The sequence below is a fragment of the Lontra canadensis genome, unplaced genomic scaffold, assembly GCF_010015895.1.
Source record: "Lontra canadensis isolate GAN:19392208 unplaced genomic scaffold, GSC_riverotter_1.0 scaffold24, whole genome shotgun sequence".
NCBI lineage: Eukaryota > Metazoa > Chordata > Mammalia > Carnivora > Mustelidae > Lontra > Lontra canadensis.
The window spans coordinates 3747186-3766566 of record NW_022631018.1 but is presented as its reverse complement, the minus strand read 5'-3'; the positions used below and the strand labels follow the sequence as shown (position 1 = coordinate 3766566).

General features: G+C 44.1%; 2 protein-coding genes across 2 annotated transcripts in view; both read left to right on the top strand.

The window, feature by feature from the left end:
* Positions 1–3601, top strand: part of LOC116870650 (translation initiation factor IF-2-like) — a 79670-nt gene extending 76069 nt beyond the window's left edge. Inside the window, exon 3 of the mRNA XM_032862563.1 lies at positions 3491–3601. Within this exon, the coding sequence (XP_032718454.1) occupies positions 3491–3542 (52 nt within the window). The 3' untranslated portion in view covers positions 3543–3601. The remainder of the gene's footprint in view (positions 1–3490) is intronic.
* Positions 3495–19381, top strand: part of CUNH1orf21 (chromosome unknown C1orf21 homolog) — a 140435-nt gene continuing 124548 nt past the window's right edge. Inside the window, exon 1 of the mRNA XM_032862650.1 lies at positions 3495–3710. Coding sequence (XP_032718541.1) covers positions 3617–3710 — 94 coding nt within the window. The 5' untranslated portion in view covers positions 3495–3616. The remainder of the gene's footprint in view (positions 3711–19381) is intronic.

The window sequence follows — 19381 nt, the reverse complement described above, 5'->3', positions numbered from 1 at the left end:
ATCTTGTGTATAACCCATGCTTGCCAGACGCCTAGTAGTTTTTAGTAGGTATTTGTTGATTAAATGAATGAATGATTGGACGATTGCTTATGTGCAGGATCCAGGTGACATAGTAAAGAGCTTTCCCTGCTGATCCATGGTTAACTTTATGAATTAGAGATCTTCTGCCTCTTAGATGACTTCATAATTAAAACCTTCAAAATGGGCAAAATATTGGGGCACCCGGGAGGCTCATTTGGTGAAGCATCTGACTCTTGATTTCCGCCCAGGTCATGATCACGGGGCTGTGAGATTGAGCCCCGTGTCCAGCTCCACGCTGGGCAATGGAGCTTGCTTAAGATTCTCTGTCTCCCTCTCCCCTCTGCAGTGTGCATCCCCCCCACCCCCGCCCAAAGGCAAAATATTAAAATATATTTCTGATGACGTAAAACTTGAAAACACCACTCATTAAATTACTGCTGTAAAATACAGAGGGTGTGTGTTTCGAAAACAAAATTGCGACCTGGTTAGGATTCAGAGAGAACTCATACCGACCACGCGTGCCTTTTAAAAAATATAATTAAATGGAAGCTTCATGAGTCATCACTTGAATTGGATGTAAATCATGTCTAATCTGCTTATTAACATGCCCCTCACCTCCGTGCCTGAATAGCAGAGAAGTCCTTCCAAAAGGTATTCTTACACGTTTTATGTTTGTTAGCCTGCTGCGGTCTGATTCTCGTGTGATTTCACCTTTTTAAATTCAAGTAAGACTTTTTGATAAAAACACGACTCTTAAAACGCAGAAGAAGCCACACAATGCTTTTCAGGGGGTAGCAAAGGATAATTCACATGTTAGATCCTTACATGAACTTCTTGGGTAGCCTATGAGGTGATAAACAGAAATTTGGAATGAGGACAAGGAAAGCGAGGGGGACTTCCAGAGAGGACAGTTGTCAGGTCCCCTTGGATCTCCCCTGTCCTTCAGGGATTCTGTTAGAGTTTCCCATTCTCCTTCCTTTTCTTACTTTGTTTTGAAGAGGTGGCAACGGGAAGGTTTCCCCCCTCATTTCAGCTTGTTCTCCTGTGGACTTGTGAGCTTGTTTGCCCACAATCCTTTTTGAAAACAGGAATTTGTGCTGGGCCTACACCTGTTCTCTTAGGTGGTGATGCTGGAGGGAGACTGAGGGAGGTCAGCCCCCGAGAAAGTGCTGGCTCGGGGAGCATGGTGGCGGTGGCCACGAGCCCCAGCAGCTTCTTGGTTGGAGAGGAATCTTCCCCTTCTTCTGCCTTTGGAATTGAATTCCCTCTCTCATTCTTCTTGTCCCATATGTCAGTGATGTTTCTTCAAAATCTGTGATAGGTCAACAGAATGGATTTCTGCACTGCTAGTTTAATATCTCTCCAAGTGTGCCTAGCTTTGCACCGGAGAGACGTCTTTATCTAGAAGTTGGATAAGGCCCTTCGCAAAGCATCAGCCACGTAGCCCCCTTCCCTGACCCGCTCCCACCTCATCTCACCCAGAGAGGGTGAGTCTGGACTCAGGGGCGCACACTCCCACACCCACCCTTCACATTCTAGTGTCTTCACTCAGGCACTTCTGTAGGTCTAGATGATGCTACTGCCCTTTGAGCCTTACTGGGCTGTTAAGTCTCTACAAAATACTACTTCCTCTTTTAGCTCCTGTCTTTGCCCAGTCATAATTTCTTCTCTCTCTCTCTCTCTCTTTTTTTTTAAATTCTGCATTGCCATATTCCTGTGAAACCTCTATCATGGCCCTCCTTCACATCATTGTGTAGATTTTTAAAAAATGTCTCCCGCATGCACATTGCCCCCATCAGGCCCCTGAGCTATATAGACTGGTATGAATAGACCATCAGATCAAAATACTCTAGCTTTAAACACATTGCTGCTAAATGTGGGCTGTGTGTGTGTGTGTGTGCACGCACACGCTCCAGCTAGCTTTACAAATACGAAAATGTGTTAACAAGAGGTTACCCAATTGTGTAGAAAAACTATAAACATCAACTGTCTGGGGAATAAAAAAAATCTTCCTTTTTTGTAAAACTTGATCAACTAACCCTAATCCTATCCTCCCAGTTATGAACCAATGCTAGAAGATAGTATGAAAAACTACAGAAAGACAGGACTAATGTTATACCCGCAGAGTCGATACTGCAATTTGCATTTGCTTGGCTTCATTGAAGACCATTACCTTTGTATCTAAGTTTATTTTTGAGATTGATTTGGAATTACCTTTCAGTATTCGGTGAATTTGAAAAATTCCCTTAGCTGAGATTTTATGGCTTAAGTGATTAGATTTCTCTGTCCATTGGTGCCCTAGGACGCCGGTGCTCTAGGAAGGAGGCCTGCAGCTGCGTTTCAGTTTCTAGAGCCCTGTTCCTGAGGCTGAGAAAACCATCAGTTGTTCATAAAGGGGAGAGGGCTGTAGGGGATGCAGGTGCTCATCCGTGTCGGGTGTGTGGCCTGATGCTTCTTTCGCTCTGCTTGGGTGTAAAGCGGTGGGGGCCTGAGCTACAGTGGGATGGATGGAGATGAAGGAATGGGTGGATATCCAAGCAGACATCTGTGTGACTGGCATAAGTTGTCTACAAGATTGGAATGGCTGGAAAAGAATGAAAGAATAAAATAATACAGAGGAAACCCTGAGAATCTGAGCAGTGACCTTGGGTGGAGTGGGGAAAGTATATTTACTCACGTAAACTAGAAGACTATCTCCTTTGTGGTTTATCCATAAATTCTTTCAGTCTTTATTAGTGGTCCAGTAGAGGGACAGAGCCTCCGGTAAGAGGTGGGCAGTTGCCTTTTCTTTTCTGGATCTTCCCACATCTTCTCAATCCTTAAAGCACTCAGCTAGCTCCTCGGAGAATGGACAAAGTAAGTTTGAATTCTTGTCCCCATTGCCTTCCTTCATCTTCCAAAACACTGTCACCTCAGGTAAAATAAAATACGGAGTTCCTTCCAGAACCCACTAGAAATATATAAATTAGCCCATATTTCAGCCTGTGGAGGAAGGCTGCTTCATCCTGGAAAAAAATTGAGGATCTGAAAAGAGCTGGCTTACAAGGAAGGAAGGGGAAGATGGAGAATTTTTCCCACCAGTTTCCTGAGCTGGGTGGATCTCATGAATGCACTTTTCCTTACTCTGAAGGTTTTTGAGATTCCAGAGCATTAGCAAACATACATGCACTTTATGTGTAATAAGGAGTAGTGCCCCAATATTGATTTGAAGAAACAAATACATATGTTTCTGTTATCTCCTCGAGGAGTTCAGCCATGTGTTCTGCAGGGGCCATGCCTTCTGGTCTTGCTTTCTGAGTGACTTTCAGACGAAAGGGGGCTGTGTTGCCTTTCCTCCTCAGCACCAGTGACCCCTCCCCACGCGCCGGGGTCAGGCAGGACTCCTCGTGCGTTGCCGATCACACAGCAGGGGACACGGAGACACAGGCTTTTGCCACCCTCATTCTGACCCAGCTTTCTGCTCTTGCAGGTGCCCACGTCCTGACCGACTCAGCAGGAAGGTGGATTTTCTTTGTGTTTAAAGAAAAAAAAAATGTCCCCGTGTCTGTAGAGATGATTTGCAGTTCAGCCCGGCTGAAGCTGACCGAATGAGACTATGGGCTGTGCCTCTGCCAAGCATGTTGCCACTGTTCAAAATGAAGAGGAAGCCCAGAAAGGGAAGAACTACCAGAATGGAGATGTGTTTGGCGGTGAGTGCCGTTGAACTTGACCCTTGACCGACTGACCCGGGCCTTCAGTTTTTTCAGAGTGAATACCTGTAGTGTTTGGGGGTGGGGGGTGGTGCTGGTAACGGGCTGATGAGATGTGGCTAGAAATCACGGCAGATCTTTTACGTGGGGCAGTTTCTGTAGTAGTTTATACATAGAGGACTCTGAGGAGCGCTATGGAGGTTTCATACGGAAACTAACGTTGAAGTCAAGCTTTAAGTAACTGGATGGGTACATAGGACAGCAGCCACCGGGGGTCCTGGTAGAGGAGCGCTGTACGACAGAAAACACAGTCGTCCAAAAGTGCAGTGAGTGAGGATTTGTAAATGAGAGAGTGAGGTGTTTCTTCGGGCTCCTGGTTCCTCTTTATGGGACTTCTCATGTGCATTTTTTTCAGATTAAAAAATACAAATACAATGAATTTAATAATTGTCTCTTAACTGTTCTGTGATGAATCAAAGTGACTTTAGAATATCTCGTGCATCACTTCTCGGCCTTTTGGCTAAGATCAAGGGTAGAATATCTCGTGCAGAGGTCACAACCTGCCATCCCATGGCCACGTCTGGGTGGCAAATATATTTTCTTTGGCTCCCAGAGAATTACGAAATAAAAAGCAAGGCAGCGTATAAAACTCAGGATGTTTCACGTAAAACCCCAAAATTTCTTCAGGAAAACTGGTGGCACCGAGTCTGTCTTCCCTGAGGCCACAGTCAGTGGGTTGAGATAACAGTGGTCCCCTCAGTCCAGGAACTGCTGAGCCCGCCCTGGAGAGCACACCAAGCCCCGTTCGCTCCTGAATGTCAATGGCCTGGCCACTTCCAGGCTTCTCAGTGTGCCTGGCGATGAGTTTGTTCCTTAGAAGATCCGCGATTGCTCTGGTGCCACATGGCCGTGGGTTAGTACAAAATTCCAGTTAGGAAGGCAGGCATAGGAGTTTGGCTGAATTACTTTGTCATAACCCACGACTGGACCCATGCACCGTACTCCTGTGTTCAGCCACTGGCAAGTCACTCTATGGCATTTCGGTCCCTCCTGATGGTTGTGCCGGTCCCTGGTGAAGAATTGGGGTACCGTGGGAAGGTTGCTGCTCTGCTAAAAGTAGGCTAGTGTATATGGGAGGAGGACTTTGTGTTGTGTCGTTTCAAGGAAATGTATGTGTTGCCTGGAACAAATTTGCTTCTGGTGGCGACGGCCTAGAAAATTCAGAACAGTGGGGAAGAGTAGCGTGGGAGCATTTAACTAAAACTTGACTCAGATCACTGAGACCAGTTCCTGGGAAAACAGTTAAGTGGACAAGCATCATTCCATCACCCTCAAACACTTAACTATTAAGAGAACATAATCTAGTATCAAACATTTGTTCACATTAGCTTCTACGTGATACTCTGTGTCATTATCATTTTTGTAACAAGAGCTACCATTAATGGAGCTGCCACCATATGTCAAACATGCCGAAGCATTTATACGCTCATTTTCATGGTGGATTTTTCACAACAATCCTGTGAAAGATGTGTCATCCCAGTTTTACATATTTGGAAGCTGAAGCACAGAGAGACTAACTGGTCCCAAGTTGCCCAGCTACGAAGCCACAGACTCAGGTGGCTCTGACTCCAGGGTCCATGTTGCTTCTCTCAGTGTCGATGCCTGGCACCCTGCTGCCTCCCATCGGTCACTCATTCTTCAATGCAAAAGAGTATTGAGTGGCCTGTACAGGATAGGCCGAGACCTTTTGCTAAGTGCCATGGGGGGTGGGGTGCAGAGGTAAATGATACGTAAACCTCCCTTTCTAGGACTTCCTAAGAGGATGAGGAAATGTTACGAGGCAAAATAAGCCATGTACCAGGAGAGGAAAAGACATACATTGTGGTAAGAGTCAAGGGGATGGAGAGACTGCCTTAAAAGGTGGGATCAGAGTAGATTTCTAGAGGTGACCTCTAAACCTGGCCTTAAAGGACCAGAAGAATCTAAACTTGTTAGATGAAGGGTGCAGGAAGGAACTGGGTGAAGAAAGGCTAGATGTGATGTGAGACTTACTTGAGAATTATAAATAATCCAGTTGGAATGGAATATAAAATTTAAGTGGGAGAGAATTGGCTAGAAAACTAAGGGTTAAATTATAGAGAACTTTGAATACCAAATTACAGTCTTTAGAAAGATAGACTGTAAGAGCAAAAACCATAGTCAGTATATTGCCCTTATATTCTGTGATAACACCTAACCGTCCAGTTGGTAATTCGGTTTCAGTTTTAATAGGCAAGGAGACTTTCTATTATTCTAAAGTACGATGTGTATTTGGCAAATGTTGGCGTCTAATAAAGGACTTTTCCTTTAGTCACCTATCGCTGGGTATCAGACAACCTTAAGATCTCAGCGGCGTTCAACAATGAGCATGTCTTTCTTGATCACGAGTTGGTGAGTCAGCTGGAGTGGCTCTGCTCCATGTCTCTCTCATCTTCCTCCTGGGACCAGTGAGCTGCGGAAAGGGAAAGGGGGGCATGCTCTTCTTATGCAGAAGGGTAAAAGTGCAAGCAGTACACAAGCTGCCTCTTAACCTTGGGCTTACAGCTGGCCCAGTGTCACGTGCACCCACATTTTACTGGTCAACTCAAGTCACACAAATGCGCTCAAAGACAAGAGTCAGAGAAACCCCTCTGAACGCGGTGCATTTGTGACAAGGGTGTGGATGCAGGGAAGGGTCGAGAATCGAGGCTGACAATTCACTGCACCCCCGGCCTCCCCAGTCATTGCTGTCTGTGTGGCTCCATTCAGTTCATCTAGTCTGAGCATTTTTTCAGCCTCCCAGTACTTACACGGACGTTTTATTCACTTCAGCATCCATCATCTTGTTATTCTTTCTGACATAAACATTGGTGGGTTTGTGGCACGGTGTTAGAGATAGCAGAACAAGGAGGGAGAGAGCTTCTTGAACTGGGCAGAACAAGGAGGGAGAGAGCTTCTTGAACTGGGCAAAGGAGATGGTTTTGATAGTCCCACAGGGCTCTGGGGTTAAAATTGTCAAGAGGGCAGACTGAACATCAGTGCCTTTATCCTAGTGTTACTAAATGCTAGAGTATGTATATGACACAATAAGTTCCTATCTGTGTTTTTCCACTTAAATTTTAGTTTGCAAGCAGAGCAAGTGTACAGAATCCCAGTATGATCACAGATGGTCCCAGGTGACTAGCAGATCTGGCTCACTTTTACTCACTTGATATCTTTTTCACCCATTGTTTTGTAACATGTTACCTCGTGACAAAGAACTCCACACTTAGTAGCTTGAAACAAGCACTGGTTTATCATTTATCACAATTCTGTGGGTGCCTGGGGTTCCTCTGCTGTTTTTGCCTCGGCTCAACCAGGTGGCAACACTTAGCTGGGCACTCAGTGGGGCTCACCTAACTAAGATGGCTTCAAGTTTCTCCAGCTAGAAAGTCAGACTTTTCATGAGGTGGCTGGTAGAGGAAGTAGAGACTGTCAGGCCGATGAATACCTAGACTTGTAAGTCCAAGAACATCACTTTTGCATCATTCTATTAACTAAAGCAAGTTTCAAGACCATCCCAGAGTCAAGGGATCTAGAGGTCTCCATCTATTGAGTCTAAGGAATTGTTGGTGGCCATATTTGGATACTAGTTACCTCAGCCCCTGAGAGAGGCAGTGAGAACCCCATGACTGGATTATGTTCCAACCTGGACAGTTAGAGTCTGCTTTTTGAATCACTGCTCTGTTTTTTTACTGAATAAAGTTGCCTCATTTCACTTTTTAGAAGTCGTTTTTTAAATGTTTAAAAAATGTTATTACTGCTTGTTGTTGAAGAGTTGACAAAGTCTTTGAAGGATGGCATATTTGGAGATGGCTCTGAAGTATGTGTCTCTGAGTGTGTGTACCCACACACATTCGATCCTTTTCCTAAAGGTGTGAATTTAATTTCATAGCTTCTAAGGACATGCTGAGGAGCGTTAATAAACAGTGTGTTTTTACAAATGGTAATTTCCATTTTTATGAAGCAGTTTGGTCTCTGTGATGTTTTGGTTACCTAGAAGACCGACCACTCCAAATGTGTGTTACAGAATATGTCTAGACTATTCCACAAAAGAGGATTAACTGACCAAAGAGTATCTTGACTCTTAGATTTCATAGAATTCAGGAGGTCACTAACAAGGAACTTTATCACTGACGTTTACCTGTAGACTTTCCTTTCCTGTAAATAAAAAGTTTCAGTTCTAAGGTTGTGCCTCACATCCATGTGGCCTGTTGAGAAGTACAATCCAGACCAGAAAGTCCCATCTCCAGATTGGAATTTTCCTTCCCAGAGGTCAGGGCCGATGTGCCGAGGTCAGTTGGAGGACAGCTGAGCAGATTGCCAAAACCAGCTTGCCACAGAGGGGTGACCAATAGGTTCAAGTTATCATGAACTAGTTAAGCAAGTTCTAAAGGGAATCCAAGTGCTTACTGGATTCTTTTAACAGCCATTCTCTTAGACTATTAAAGTAGGTGCACGGAACAGGTTCAAGTCTTACTGGTGAAATTAACACCTCAAACCTGAGTTCATTATTTCTCCTGCTGCCCACCCCAAGAGGAGAAAGCTCTTTACCTATATTGACTTTACTGTTTGCCTGAAGGTCACCACCATTCTTCCAGTAATGTAGGCTTTAATTTGCCTTTTCCAGCTTCAGTGACTCTGGCCGCTCTCCCCAGAAGCTCTTTTCTTGCCGTTGCTACAGCCCGTCTCCCAGAATAGCGCGGTATCTTCAAACTAAGCGCCATGAGCCCCCTTGGTTGTTTGTTTTCTTCTGGGATTTTCGTTGTCGTTCATTTTTAATTCTCAATTTTTTGCGCCATTGTTGGAATCTGTCAGGTTTTTCTAAGTGCTCCTCTGCCCGTGTTCATTCTCCTGCTCCAGAATTTTCTGTGGCACCTGGTTCTTAGCCAGTAAAATCTTAAATCCTTAGTGAACATGCCTTGTAAGGGCTCATAATCACCTTGGCACCCTTGTTTCACTCTCTGTCCTTCATGTTCCCTGTTCCTCAGCCAGACTGGACAGCTTGCCTTGTGACCTCGGACATAACTGTCTCCCAGGCCTTCTGGTACGCCATGACCTCATCTGGGCATGGGCCCTTTCTCCTGCCTTCATCTTTTTAAATCCTGCTGTTCTTCCCAACTTCACCCAAACTTGCATGAAGCTTTTCTCATACCTTCAGAAAGTATCGTTTTCCTGCCATCCCAGACTACCTTTTTATATACTTAGGTATTTGGTTTATTTCTTGATACATCTCATCTCATTATTTGTGTATATGTGTCATTTCTCTTATGAGCCAGTTAGGCTCCTGAAGGCAGGGACTGTAGGTCTTGAGGGAAACCAGGGTTCCCAGAACTGTGGGAGCTGGAGACAGAGAGATTGTTTGGGGATCGGGGTGGGCCCTGGCTGGGCCAGCTTCCCCATATGATTAGGTGGCCGAGTTTGGCTGGAGGGCCAAGAGAGTTTGAGGTTTATAAATGTTCCCTTAAGTGGAGGTGCTTAGATTATTACAGTAAATTCTTCTGAAATAGCAGTGTAAGAACAAATATAAAAGGCAAGCAGTAAAGCAAGATTTTGGCTACTTTGTCTCCCCTGGGTTCTTTATTACTGTGTAGCTTCAGTGCAATTCTGATGCTTAGCTGTGTAAATTGGGAGCATATACCAGGACTGTCTGTGTGTATGTTTGTGTCTGCGTGTGAGAGAGAGATGGTGTTATCCAATCTGTTACCCATCTAAAGTAGTGTAGGGACCAACTTCACAGGTTATGGGAAGATTACGTAAGAGAATGGATCACATTCATTCAGAAAGTCAAAGCAGTTGAAGGCGAAGTAATGATTCCCTGTTTCTTTCTGCAGTAATTTCTGATTGCATGAAGTGAAGATTAATTAAAATTAATCTGTGTTTGTGTTTGTGAGACAGTAGCAGGATAATGTTACTTCTGTGCCATCCAGTCCAGTAGACTCTGGCCACCTCTGATATGAAGCATGTGAAATATGCCTATTCTTACTGAGATATGCTATGGGCATGAAATACACACAGGACTTCAAGGACTTTGTATAAAAGAGAGTATAAAATGGCTCATTAATGATTTTTTTAATGAATTACATATCGAAGTGAATAATATTTTGGACGTATTGGGTTAAGTAAAATACATGGTTCAAATTAATTTCATCAGTTTCTTTTTGCTCATTGAATGTGGTTCCTAGAAATATTGAAAGTACATCTGTAACTCGCATTATTTTTCTACTGGATGGTGCTGGTTTAAGTCCCTGAAAGGAAGTGTTGGGTGTTTTGGGCTTCCTTTTCTTTCCAGTTTCAGCTTTGGAGTTTACTTATTCTGGAATCTAGAGAAAAGGAGTTAGTTAGGCTGAGACTGGTGGGGGAGCGGGGTGTTGGGGTCCACAGGACCATGGGAAAGGCAGAGACGGGGAAGCAGCTTAGCAGAAGAGGAAGAACACAGGGTCACGTGCTCATCTCTCTGCTCTCATCAGTGGGAGTCTTCAGCTGCCCCTCGTGTAACTTCTTCTCTTGGCCCAGGGAAGCTTGTGTTGACTTCTGAAATTGTTATTTTCCAAGGATCAGAGAGGAAATCTTTCTCTCTCACTGCTCACCCACCTTTTATTTGGTGGTTGTTGTTGCTTTCATTGAGTTGGTAAAGAACCTTAGGGGCAGGAGAACTGTTTGATGGGTTTGTGATAGAGCCAGGTCATGGTCGTGAAAGCTGGGGGAAAAAAATTAAGTCCAGATGAGTGAGGAACCGGCCCTGGGTTTAGTCTTTGAAGATTCCACAGTGTCTTTTTTTTTTTTTTTTTTAAGATTTTATTTATTTGACAGAGAGAGAGAGAGATCGTAAGTAGGGAGAGAGGCAGGCAGAGAGAGAGGGGGAAGCAGGCTCCCCGCTGAGCAGAGAGCCCGATGCGGGGCTCGATCCCAGGATATCCCTGATATTGTGACCTGAGCTGAAGGCAGAGGCTTAACCCACTGAGTCACCCAGGCGCCCCGGATTCTCCAGCGTCTTGAGCTGAGCCTCCCAAAGCTCTCAGTGGCTTGAAGTGCACATGGAGCTCGTGCAATTACAGTCAGCCCACCTTGGCCAGGGGGTTACATCATACTCTTCCAGGGTAAACGTTCTTAGCCCAGTGCCTGGCTCAGGGAAGGGGCCCACAGGGCTCCTGGGCCACTCCGATAGCTGCCTGTTGCTTTGGCAGGAGATGAGTCCGTATCGTGAGCACACAACTGTGATTGTGAGTTCGCTCTCTAGCTGGGGGCTCTCTAGCTGGGGGGGTCTTCCAGCTTCCCCACTTCATCAGCACCCGGGCTTTTTCATGTATGATGCAGAGATAGTGACAGAATCCAGCCTTCGGAGTCCTGTGGAAGATCAGATGAATTAACAATGGAGAGCACTGAGAACGCAGCCTGCGCATAATTAGCACCCAAGCATTAATGATGGGTGTGAGTAGGTTTGCCCACCTCTTCACTCTTGCCACTTACTCGTCTCAAAATATACCGTGCTAGAGTGGCCCATGATGAGTAGAGTCAGTCTGAATTTCTCTTTGGAAGAGTTTCCCGTTAACCGAAAGTCAAGAAAATCCTATACTTTTTTAAAAATGTAAATTCAGTTAGTTAATATACAGTGTATTATTAGCTTCAGAGGTAGTGTTCAGTGATTCATCAGGTGTATAACACCCAGTGCTTATCACATCACGTGTCCTCCCCGAGGCCCATCACCCAGTTACCCGCCCCCACCCCCTTCCCCGCCAGCGGCCCTCAGTTTGTTGCATGTAGTTAAGAGTATCTTAGGGTTTGTCTCCCTCTCTGATTTTCTTTTCTTTCCCCTCCCTTCTCTTATGCTCCTCTGTCTTTGTTCTTAAATTCCACATGAGTGAAATCATATCATTGTCTTTTTCTGATTGACTTATTTTGCTGAGCATAATACTTTCCATATTTAAAAAAAAAAGAAAATTCTGGGTACCTGGGTGGCCCAGCTGGTTAAAGCATCCGACTCTTGATTTCAGCTCAGCTCATGATCTCAGGGTCGTGAGATCGAGCCCCGCATCAGACTCTGCTCAGTGGGGAGTCTCCTGAAGATTCTCTCTCTCCCTCTCAAATAAATAAATAAATCTTAAAAAAAAAAAAAAATGCAAGTACTATTTTTTCCTTCCCTTGCCATTGGTATCCTGAACCTGTTTGTTTAATGTTACATGGAGAGATGAGTGGAAGAGTGGGACTATCTGTCACTGATGGGTTCGAGGCAGCCTGACTGCAGGATGAGGGAGCCTCCGAGTTCACAGACACTGTTGGCAAGGACATCCAGGCAGGGCCCTTGGTGGTGTCCCTCCGGTTTTAAGTCTAGAGGGTTTCTTCCAGTTGCTCTCTTGCCCCTCCAGGGGCCTGGTCTTCTCTATAGCTGCCTGGAACCCTTTTTCAGGCAGAAAATAAGAAAGAACTTGGCCCCGGAGAAGGCAGTGGAGACCTTTCTGGTACCATCCAGTGAAAGGCACAGAGGACTGGAGCTGCAGGCAAAGCTTGTTCTCTGCTGGGGGAAGTTCTCAAAAAGTGACTCAGCAACACGAGAGAAGGTGGGAGGGTTTCTTTACCCACAGCATTTCTCCTCTGAGTTATTTTCTCCTGAGTGACATCACGGAATTCAGAAATTCAAAAACAATGGCTGCTTCCTGGAATCCTGGTTGATGTGGCAGAAAGGATGGGTTTTGCCGTAAGCACCTGCCTGGTAACCTACCTGCTCGGCCCCCCCTTTTCCCCCCCGCCAGCAGCGCTCACCTGGCTTCACCTGTCCGACACTTAGCCCGCATTTTGGACCTGGCTCTCGCCTGCAGAGACCAGCTCAGCACCTCCCTTCTGCGCCCAGAGCCGGAAATGTGACTGTTTCTTTTGCCCCTGAATTATGATATAAAAACAACTTAGACTCCTATTCAACTGTTTCTTGTTATCCCCATTTTTTAAAAAGATTTTATTTATTTATTTGACAGAGATCACAAGTAGGCAGAGAGGCAGGCAGAGAGAGAGGGGGAAGCAGGCTCCCTGCTGAGCAGAGAGCCCGATGCGGGGCTCGATCCCAGGACCCTGAGATCATGACCTGAGCCGAAGACAGAGGCTTTAACCCACTGAGCCACCCAGGCGCCCCTGTTATTCCCCATTTCAGGAAAATGAAGCCAAGAGCCACGCCACTTCACTTACCTGAACAAGCAGGACTGTCTGGAACTGAGGTTGCAGACTTCGACTAAGGGAGATCCCCCTCTCAGGTAGAACATACCTGTCTTTGCTATTAAATTTAAACCAGCCTCCACTCAGGAGTCTTTGAGAAGTAATCGCGAACTAGCTGCTTGAGCTCAGCTCCAGCTTTTAACCGAGGCTATCTGAAGGCTCTATTGTTATATGTAGGGCTATTTTCAGGAGACCTGAAATTCACGGTCATGGTGAACGCACAGGCCTGAGAGTTGGCAGATTGGTTTCGAATCGCTACTCACCAACATGTACCTTGGCGAATTACTCTCTTTGCCTTGGTTTCCCCATCTGTCTAATATAGGGAGAACTAGTATTTACCTGCCTTCAGAGGACCGTTGGGAGATTTAACGTATGAGTGTATAGAATAGGATTTGCTGCATGATACGCACTGTGTGGGTGCCGTTTGTTATTATCGAATTAGCAGGCTTAGTTTCCCTTGATTATGCCGGGGGGTTGGGGAAGCAACATGTCTATTCCAGATGTGTAATTCTCCAAGCCTGAAAAGTTTGTCAGTTATCCACATAATACTTATCTCTTTATTTTGTATTTTAAAATATTTGTATTCCTATAATTTAAAATACATTGCGTTCCTATAATTTTTTTTCTGTTTTGACAGCTTCTGTTCTGTATAAGATATGAGTGTGTGTGACCATGTGGGTGTCTTTAAATCAGAAGACTTAAGGCATGCCTGGGTGGCTCAGTCACTTAAGTGTCTGTCTTTGGCTCAGGTCGTGAACACAGGGACCTGGGATTGAGTCCCACGTCAGGCTCCCTGCTCAGCAGAGAGCCTGCTTCTCCCTCTCCTTCTACCTACTACTCCCCCTGCTTGTGCGTGCTCTCTCTCTGTCAAATAAATAAAATCTTCAAAAATCAAAAAATAATCAGAAGGCTTAAGTATATGATTTGAATGGTGAGTATGATGTTATGCCTCATTCCTGCAAAAGTGTGGTTTAAAAAAATAGTTCCATCCTAGAAGTTCACAGATACATTTTCATTTATCACACATAAATCTCTGCATGTGTGTGTACGTGTGTGTGTGTGTGTGCAGTAGCATTTTCCTACTTCTGGGTTTATCACGCACAGTGAGGGTATTTATAGAAAGAAGGACATTTCTTGGTGGAGCACTGTGGAGAGGCCGGGAGGCAACAGACACAGATGATGCCTTTAGTGATTGTAATTGAATAAATATTTCCATAACTAACTGAACTAAAAAGATGTACAAATTTGATACTATTTCAATTCACATTTTATTCTTTAAAAATACTTTATAAGTCTAGGGTTCATAGTGGCTAGTGGCTCATTTGGTTAAGTGACTGCCTTCAGCTCAGATCATGATCCTGGAGTCACTGGATCGAGTCCCGCGTCAGGCTCTCAGCTCAACAGGGAGTCTGCTTCTCCCTCTGACCCTCTCCCCTCTCATGCTGTCTCGCTTATTCTCTCTCTCTCCAGTAAATAAATAAAATCTTAAAAAAAAATACTTTGTAAGTCTACCATTAAAATTTGAATTCCTTAACTCCTCACTCCATATTAGAGTTTTCCAGATGAATCAAGATGGAATATGGAACCATTGAAGTACTATAAAAAATATGGGTGAAAAAAATGTGGGTAAAAAATTATATGGGTGAGTGTTTTTATAATCTTAGGGTTTCTACAATGCTGCAAAATCCAGTGCCATAAAGAAAAGTTGATAAATTTTACCGTGTAAAATTCTCTGCATGACCAAAAACTACCATTAACTATGTTAAAAGACAAATGTCAAACAGAGTGAGAATAATATTTCTAACATAGATAAGGTTAGTAAGACTAGTGTAAAAAGATTCTTAAATCTGTAAGGAAAGAACTAATGCTCCAACTGAAAAATAGACAGGGTTTGTGACCAGGCAATTGAAAAGAAAAAATACAAAACGCCAATAAACATGGCAGAAAGATAACTCAGCTTTTTAGCAGTCAAATAAATGACACTAAAGAAAGCAGAAAAAAACCTTTTTCACCACTGAAATTAGCAGGGATGGGCATCTATCTCACGCTATAACTGCGAATCTGGCAGGGGCACCAAATAGTTATAGATATATATACATATAGAATGTAAATGAGTTGCCCTTCACCCCAGCCATCCCACTTCTAGGAATTTATCATAAGGAGATAGTTGGACGAGCATGCAAACCTGTATACTCCAGGGTCTTTCTCACTGGTGAAACATACATCAGATATAGCCATTGAAGATTAAGGTACTCTTTGTTTGTTTTTAATTTTTTATTTTTTTATTAGCCCCAGGGGTACAGGTCTGTGAATCGCCAGGTTTTCACACTTCACAGCACTCACCATAGTGTTTGTTTGTTTTTAAGTAGGCTCCACACCCAGTGTGGAGCCCGATGCGGGGCTTGAACTGACGATCCTGAGATCAAGACCCGAGCTGAGATCAAGAATCAGATGATTAACCAACTGAGCCACCCTACTCAGGGTGGCTCAGTTGGTTAATTAACTGAGATTCAAAAAAAGTCTATGATGTGTTAATAAATGAAAATAGTAAAGGGTTTTACACAGCATATCTTGTTCGTAAACTTCATTTGTTTAAAATATTTGTAAAACATTGTGTATTTACAATGATGTTTGGGAAGGCTGTTCACCAAAACATTAACCATGGCAAATCTCTTGTGAAGTCTCAGGTGATTCTTAATTTCTTAAATCTTTGATGGTCAACATTTGTCATTCGATACAACGGTTTATTTTGATAAATAAAATTTTGTTTCTGTTTTCCGAAGCCGGGCAGTGGTGCTTTCAGGGCAATGTGAAATCGATCCCGTAGGAGAAAGTTCTCTCCCTGGAAATAGCCCCGGAGCCACAGGGATTCGACGAATAGACCTGTTTGCCCAGGTGAACAGATGGACTCGGACCAATGGCGCTTGCTGGCCAGCAGGTCCTTCCGTCCACTAAGCACATATCGACCACCTCACGTGGCGTAGGTGCTGGGCTAGGTACTGAGATGTACAGATAAAGGAAGCCTGGTCCCCGCTTTTTAGGAACGGATCATGATGTCACAGATGGACATCTCAAGAGAATGTTCGTATCCGATGACGGTCATGCAGAAGGGTCTCCTATCCCAGGAGTAGAGGAAGACTCTTAAAGAGGATGATTAAGATCACGGCTGAGTGGTTTTTGTTTTTGTTTTTTTAAAGATTTCATTTCTTTATTTGACAGAGAGAGCATAAGCAGGGGGAGCAGCAGGCTCTCTGCTGAGCAAGGAGCCCGACTCGGGGCTCGATCGCACGGCCCTGGGATCATGACCTGAGCCAAAGGCAGATGCTTCACCGACTGAGCCACGCAGGCGCCCCTCAGCTGAGTCTTAAAAGACAAGTAGCAGACCAAAGAACAGAGGTAGGGCAGGAGTGAGAGGCTGAGAGACTGAAAAGGTTCAGGGGTGCGTTGTGTGTCAGGTATGTCAAAGGGAGACTGGGAAGCTTTACCAATCTGGTGGGGAAATAACTAGAGAATCCCACATCAAAACAAGTGTCTTAAATATTTGGAAATTTTACACTGTAATTTCCCCCCCAAATACTGAAAAGCTCCTGCAGGCAGTATGGGAATCAAAATTATGTCAGAGATCAGACAGTGGGCTGAGAATTTAGACAACACTAGACAGATACAGTCTAGAAGATTTGATGCTGATTCCTTAAGCTCTCGAAGTGGTAAGCCTCACTTCAGTTTTAAGAATCATAGTCCCCAAAACACTGATCCCAGAATATAGCCTCGTTTACGTGTGAAGACTGTATTATCATTAAAACACCACCAAACCGTTTGAGACAGAATTTGATGGTGTGGTGTTTGTCCCATGTGGGAATCAGAACACAACTCTGTTCCTTACTAGTGCACATGGTGGTGTCTTCAAAGTAGATTCCATGTGCATCATACGTCACAAGTAAATTCTTCACGTGGGGTGAGATAAGGACAAAAACCTGGCAATAGTTACTCACTTAGAAGCATGCAGGAACTTGTCCCTGCCGATAAGCCCCCGGTCTTTGGCAATCTTTAGAGGGGAGGATTGGGACACAATGGGAGGTAACAAAGGCATGTCCATCCCCCTGGGGCCGAGCAAGGTGAGGTCTACCATTCACTCACCCACCCATTGTTCCCAAGAGTTCAGCTGTTAAATATTTCTCTGTGAGTAGTTTGTGATCATAAATTGGTGTCACAGTTTGTGTTTCTGGTAACAGCGTTCCAAACAGTGAGGGAAATTGCTTCAACCTCTTAGGGTCTCCTTAAAGCAGTAATCCTCAGTCAGCAGTCATTGACTGGCCAGTCACAGAGTTAGAATGGTTCTAGCTGAATCCATGTTTATGAACAAGACCTGCGAGCTGGCGGGTGGTAGATATGACAGAAACAGAATTAGGTGACTTGCCCACAAAGCCTTTACCCTATTTTAGAAAGATGCCATTTATGCACAGGAAGTAATTCAGCAACAAACAGAGATTGAACTTGAAAACGTGTAACAAAAGTGCTACGTTGAGTGTCTGTTGGCACAACAGGTCCCCAAATACTGTGGACAACTGAAAAAATAAATACAGGCTGCTTTAGGGGGTAGAGAGAAGAGGAAAATGTTACGGGAAAATAAAGACGTTTCCTTCTTAGAGAAAAATCTAGCCATCGTTCAGTAAATCGTCAGTCTTTTATGATCATTGACTGTTAGTTCCTTGAAGATAATGCTTTTAACGTAATCACACACCACTCTTGCCTAACATAACCGAGTGCCCAGCATGTAAGTCGTTTGGTAGTAATAGATGGATATTAATAACAATTAATAACAGTGATGGAGGGAGGGGTGCCGTCACGCCTAGTGGTAGGTGAGGGAGTGGAGACCGTGAGAAGTTACGTAACTTGCCCAAGTGTGCACAGGTTGTATGTTAACTTAGAGTCTGGTCAGGAACTCAGCTACATCTGACTTCAGAACTTCAGTGAACCAATGTGTGCTTTGAAAGAGGAAGAAGGGAAGGCACTCTGTTGGGCGTAGTAAGGGATTTTTTAAAAAAACATACAAGATATAGTTCCTCTGTTCTAGGGACTTGCATCTAATGGAAGAACAAAGCCTGGCATCACCTACCTTGTCCTTTCTCATTCATCAAGCACCAATTTATTGAGCCCTGTTGGATGGGCGGCCTTTCCACCCTGGCCTGCTTCGTGTGTGCCAGCGGCAGCCCTCTGGCCCACAGCTCTTGATACAGACTTGACCACTGAGGATCATCCCATGACAGCGAACTGCAGGGCTCTGATGAAGGCACACAGATGTTATGGGCCTTATTTCACACTGAATTTCTTTTTGATCTCATTGGCGAACAACCACTGAATACTGGTGGGAAGATACCCCTCATGTTGTATTCTGTTCCTGAGCTGGCTTCTGTAGACTAGGGTCTGGAGAACCTACATCTGAGCCCAAGGAAGTTCAAGGACACCTCTATTTGAGAGGCAGTGAACCTGGTAAAAACCTAATTGTGTCAAATAATTAATCCCAAACTCTGGATTTGTGGGATATAAAGATAAGAGAGTTTACTATAGTAAATGCTTCATTTCCTTGTTTGGGTATTTTTATGTGTTCATTATATTAAGTACTCTGATGTTAAATGGAAAAAGCTGGGTATGAAACTCGTAGAATGACTCTGTCTATCAAATGGCAATATATATTCAATATATATGTGCATGGACTGTAAAGAAAGCCTCTCAGTTTGCCAGGAAAGGTGAATAATGGTTATCTCTGGGTGGGGCTGATTACCAGTGAGCCTTTGTGCTTCTGTTATAGTTTCCAAATATTCCTCATCTCTTTCTAAAAGGAAGTGGTTTTTGTTTTGTTTTGTTTTGTTTTTTTGTTTTGTTTTGTTTTTTTATTTGAGAGAGAAAGAGAGAGAGAATATAACCAGGGGGAGAGAGAGGGAGAAGCAGATGCCCTGCTGAGCAGGGAGTCCCAAAGAGGGGCTGGATCCCAGGACCCCAAGACCATGACCTGAGCAGAAGGCAGACACCTGACCAACTGAGGCACAAGGTGCCCCACTAAAGGAAGTTTTTTAAAACATTTAAGTAAATGGGTTGGTTTTGGTTTTTTTGCTTTTTGTTTGTTTGTTTGTTTTTTCAAAACACACTATGATGAACCTTACTTTTATAAAGACTAATGTGCTGTTTATGGAAGGAAATAATCTAGAAAACTTTCTTAAAGAAGTTTATATATTTATTGAATACTTTTTATGTGCAGGCATTATATCAAGTATTTTGTTATTTATTAATTTATTCAGTCCTCATAATACCTTATCCGGTAGGTCACAATGAGAACCTATCAGTTGTCTTACACTTCCTTTCAAAGTGTAAAGAGAAGAAATGAGGGGTGTCTGGGTGGCTCAGTTCAGCAC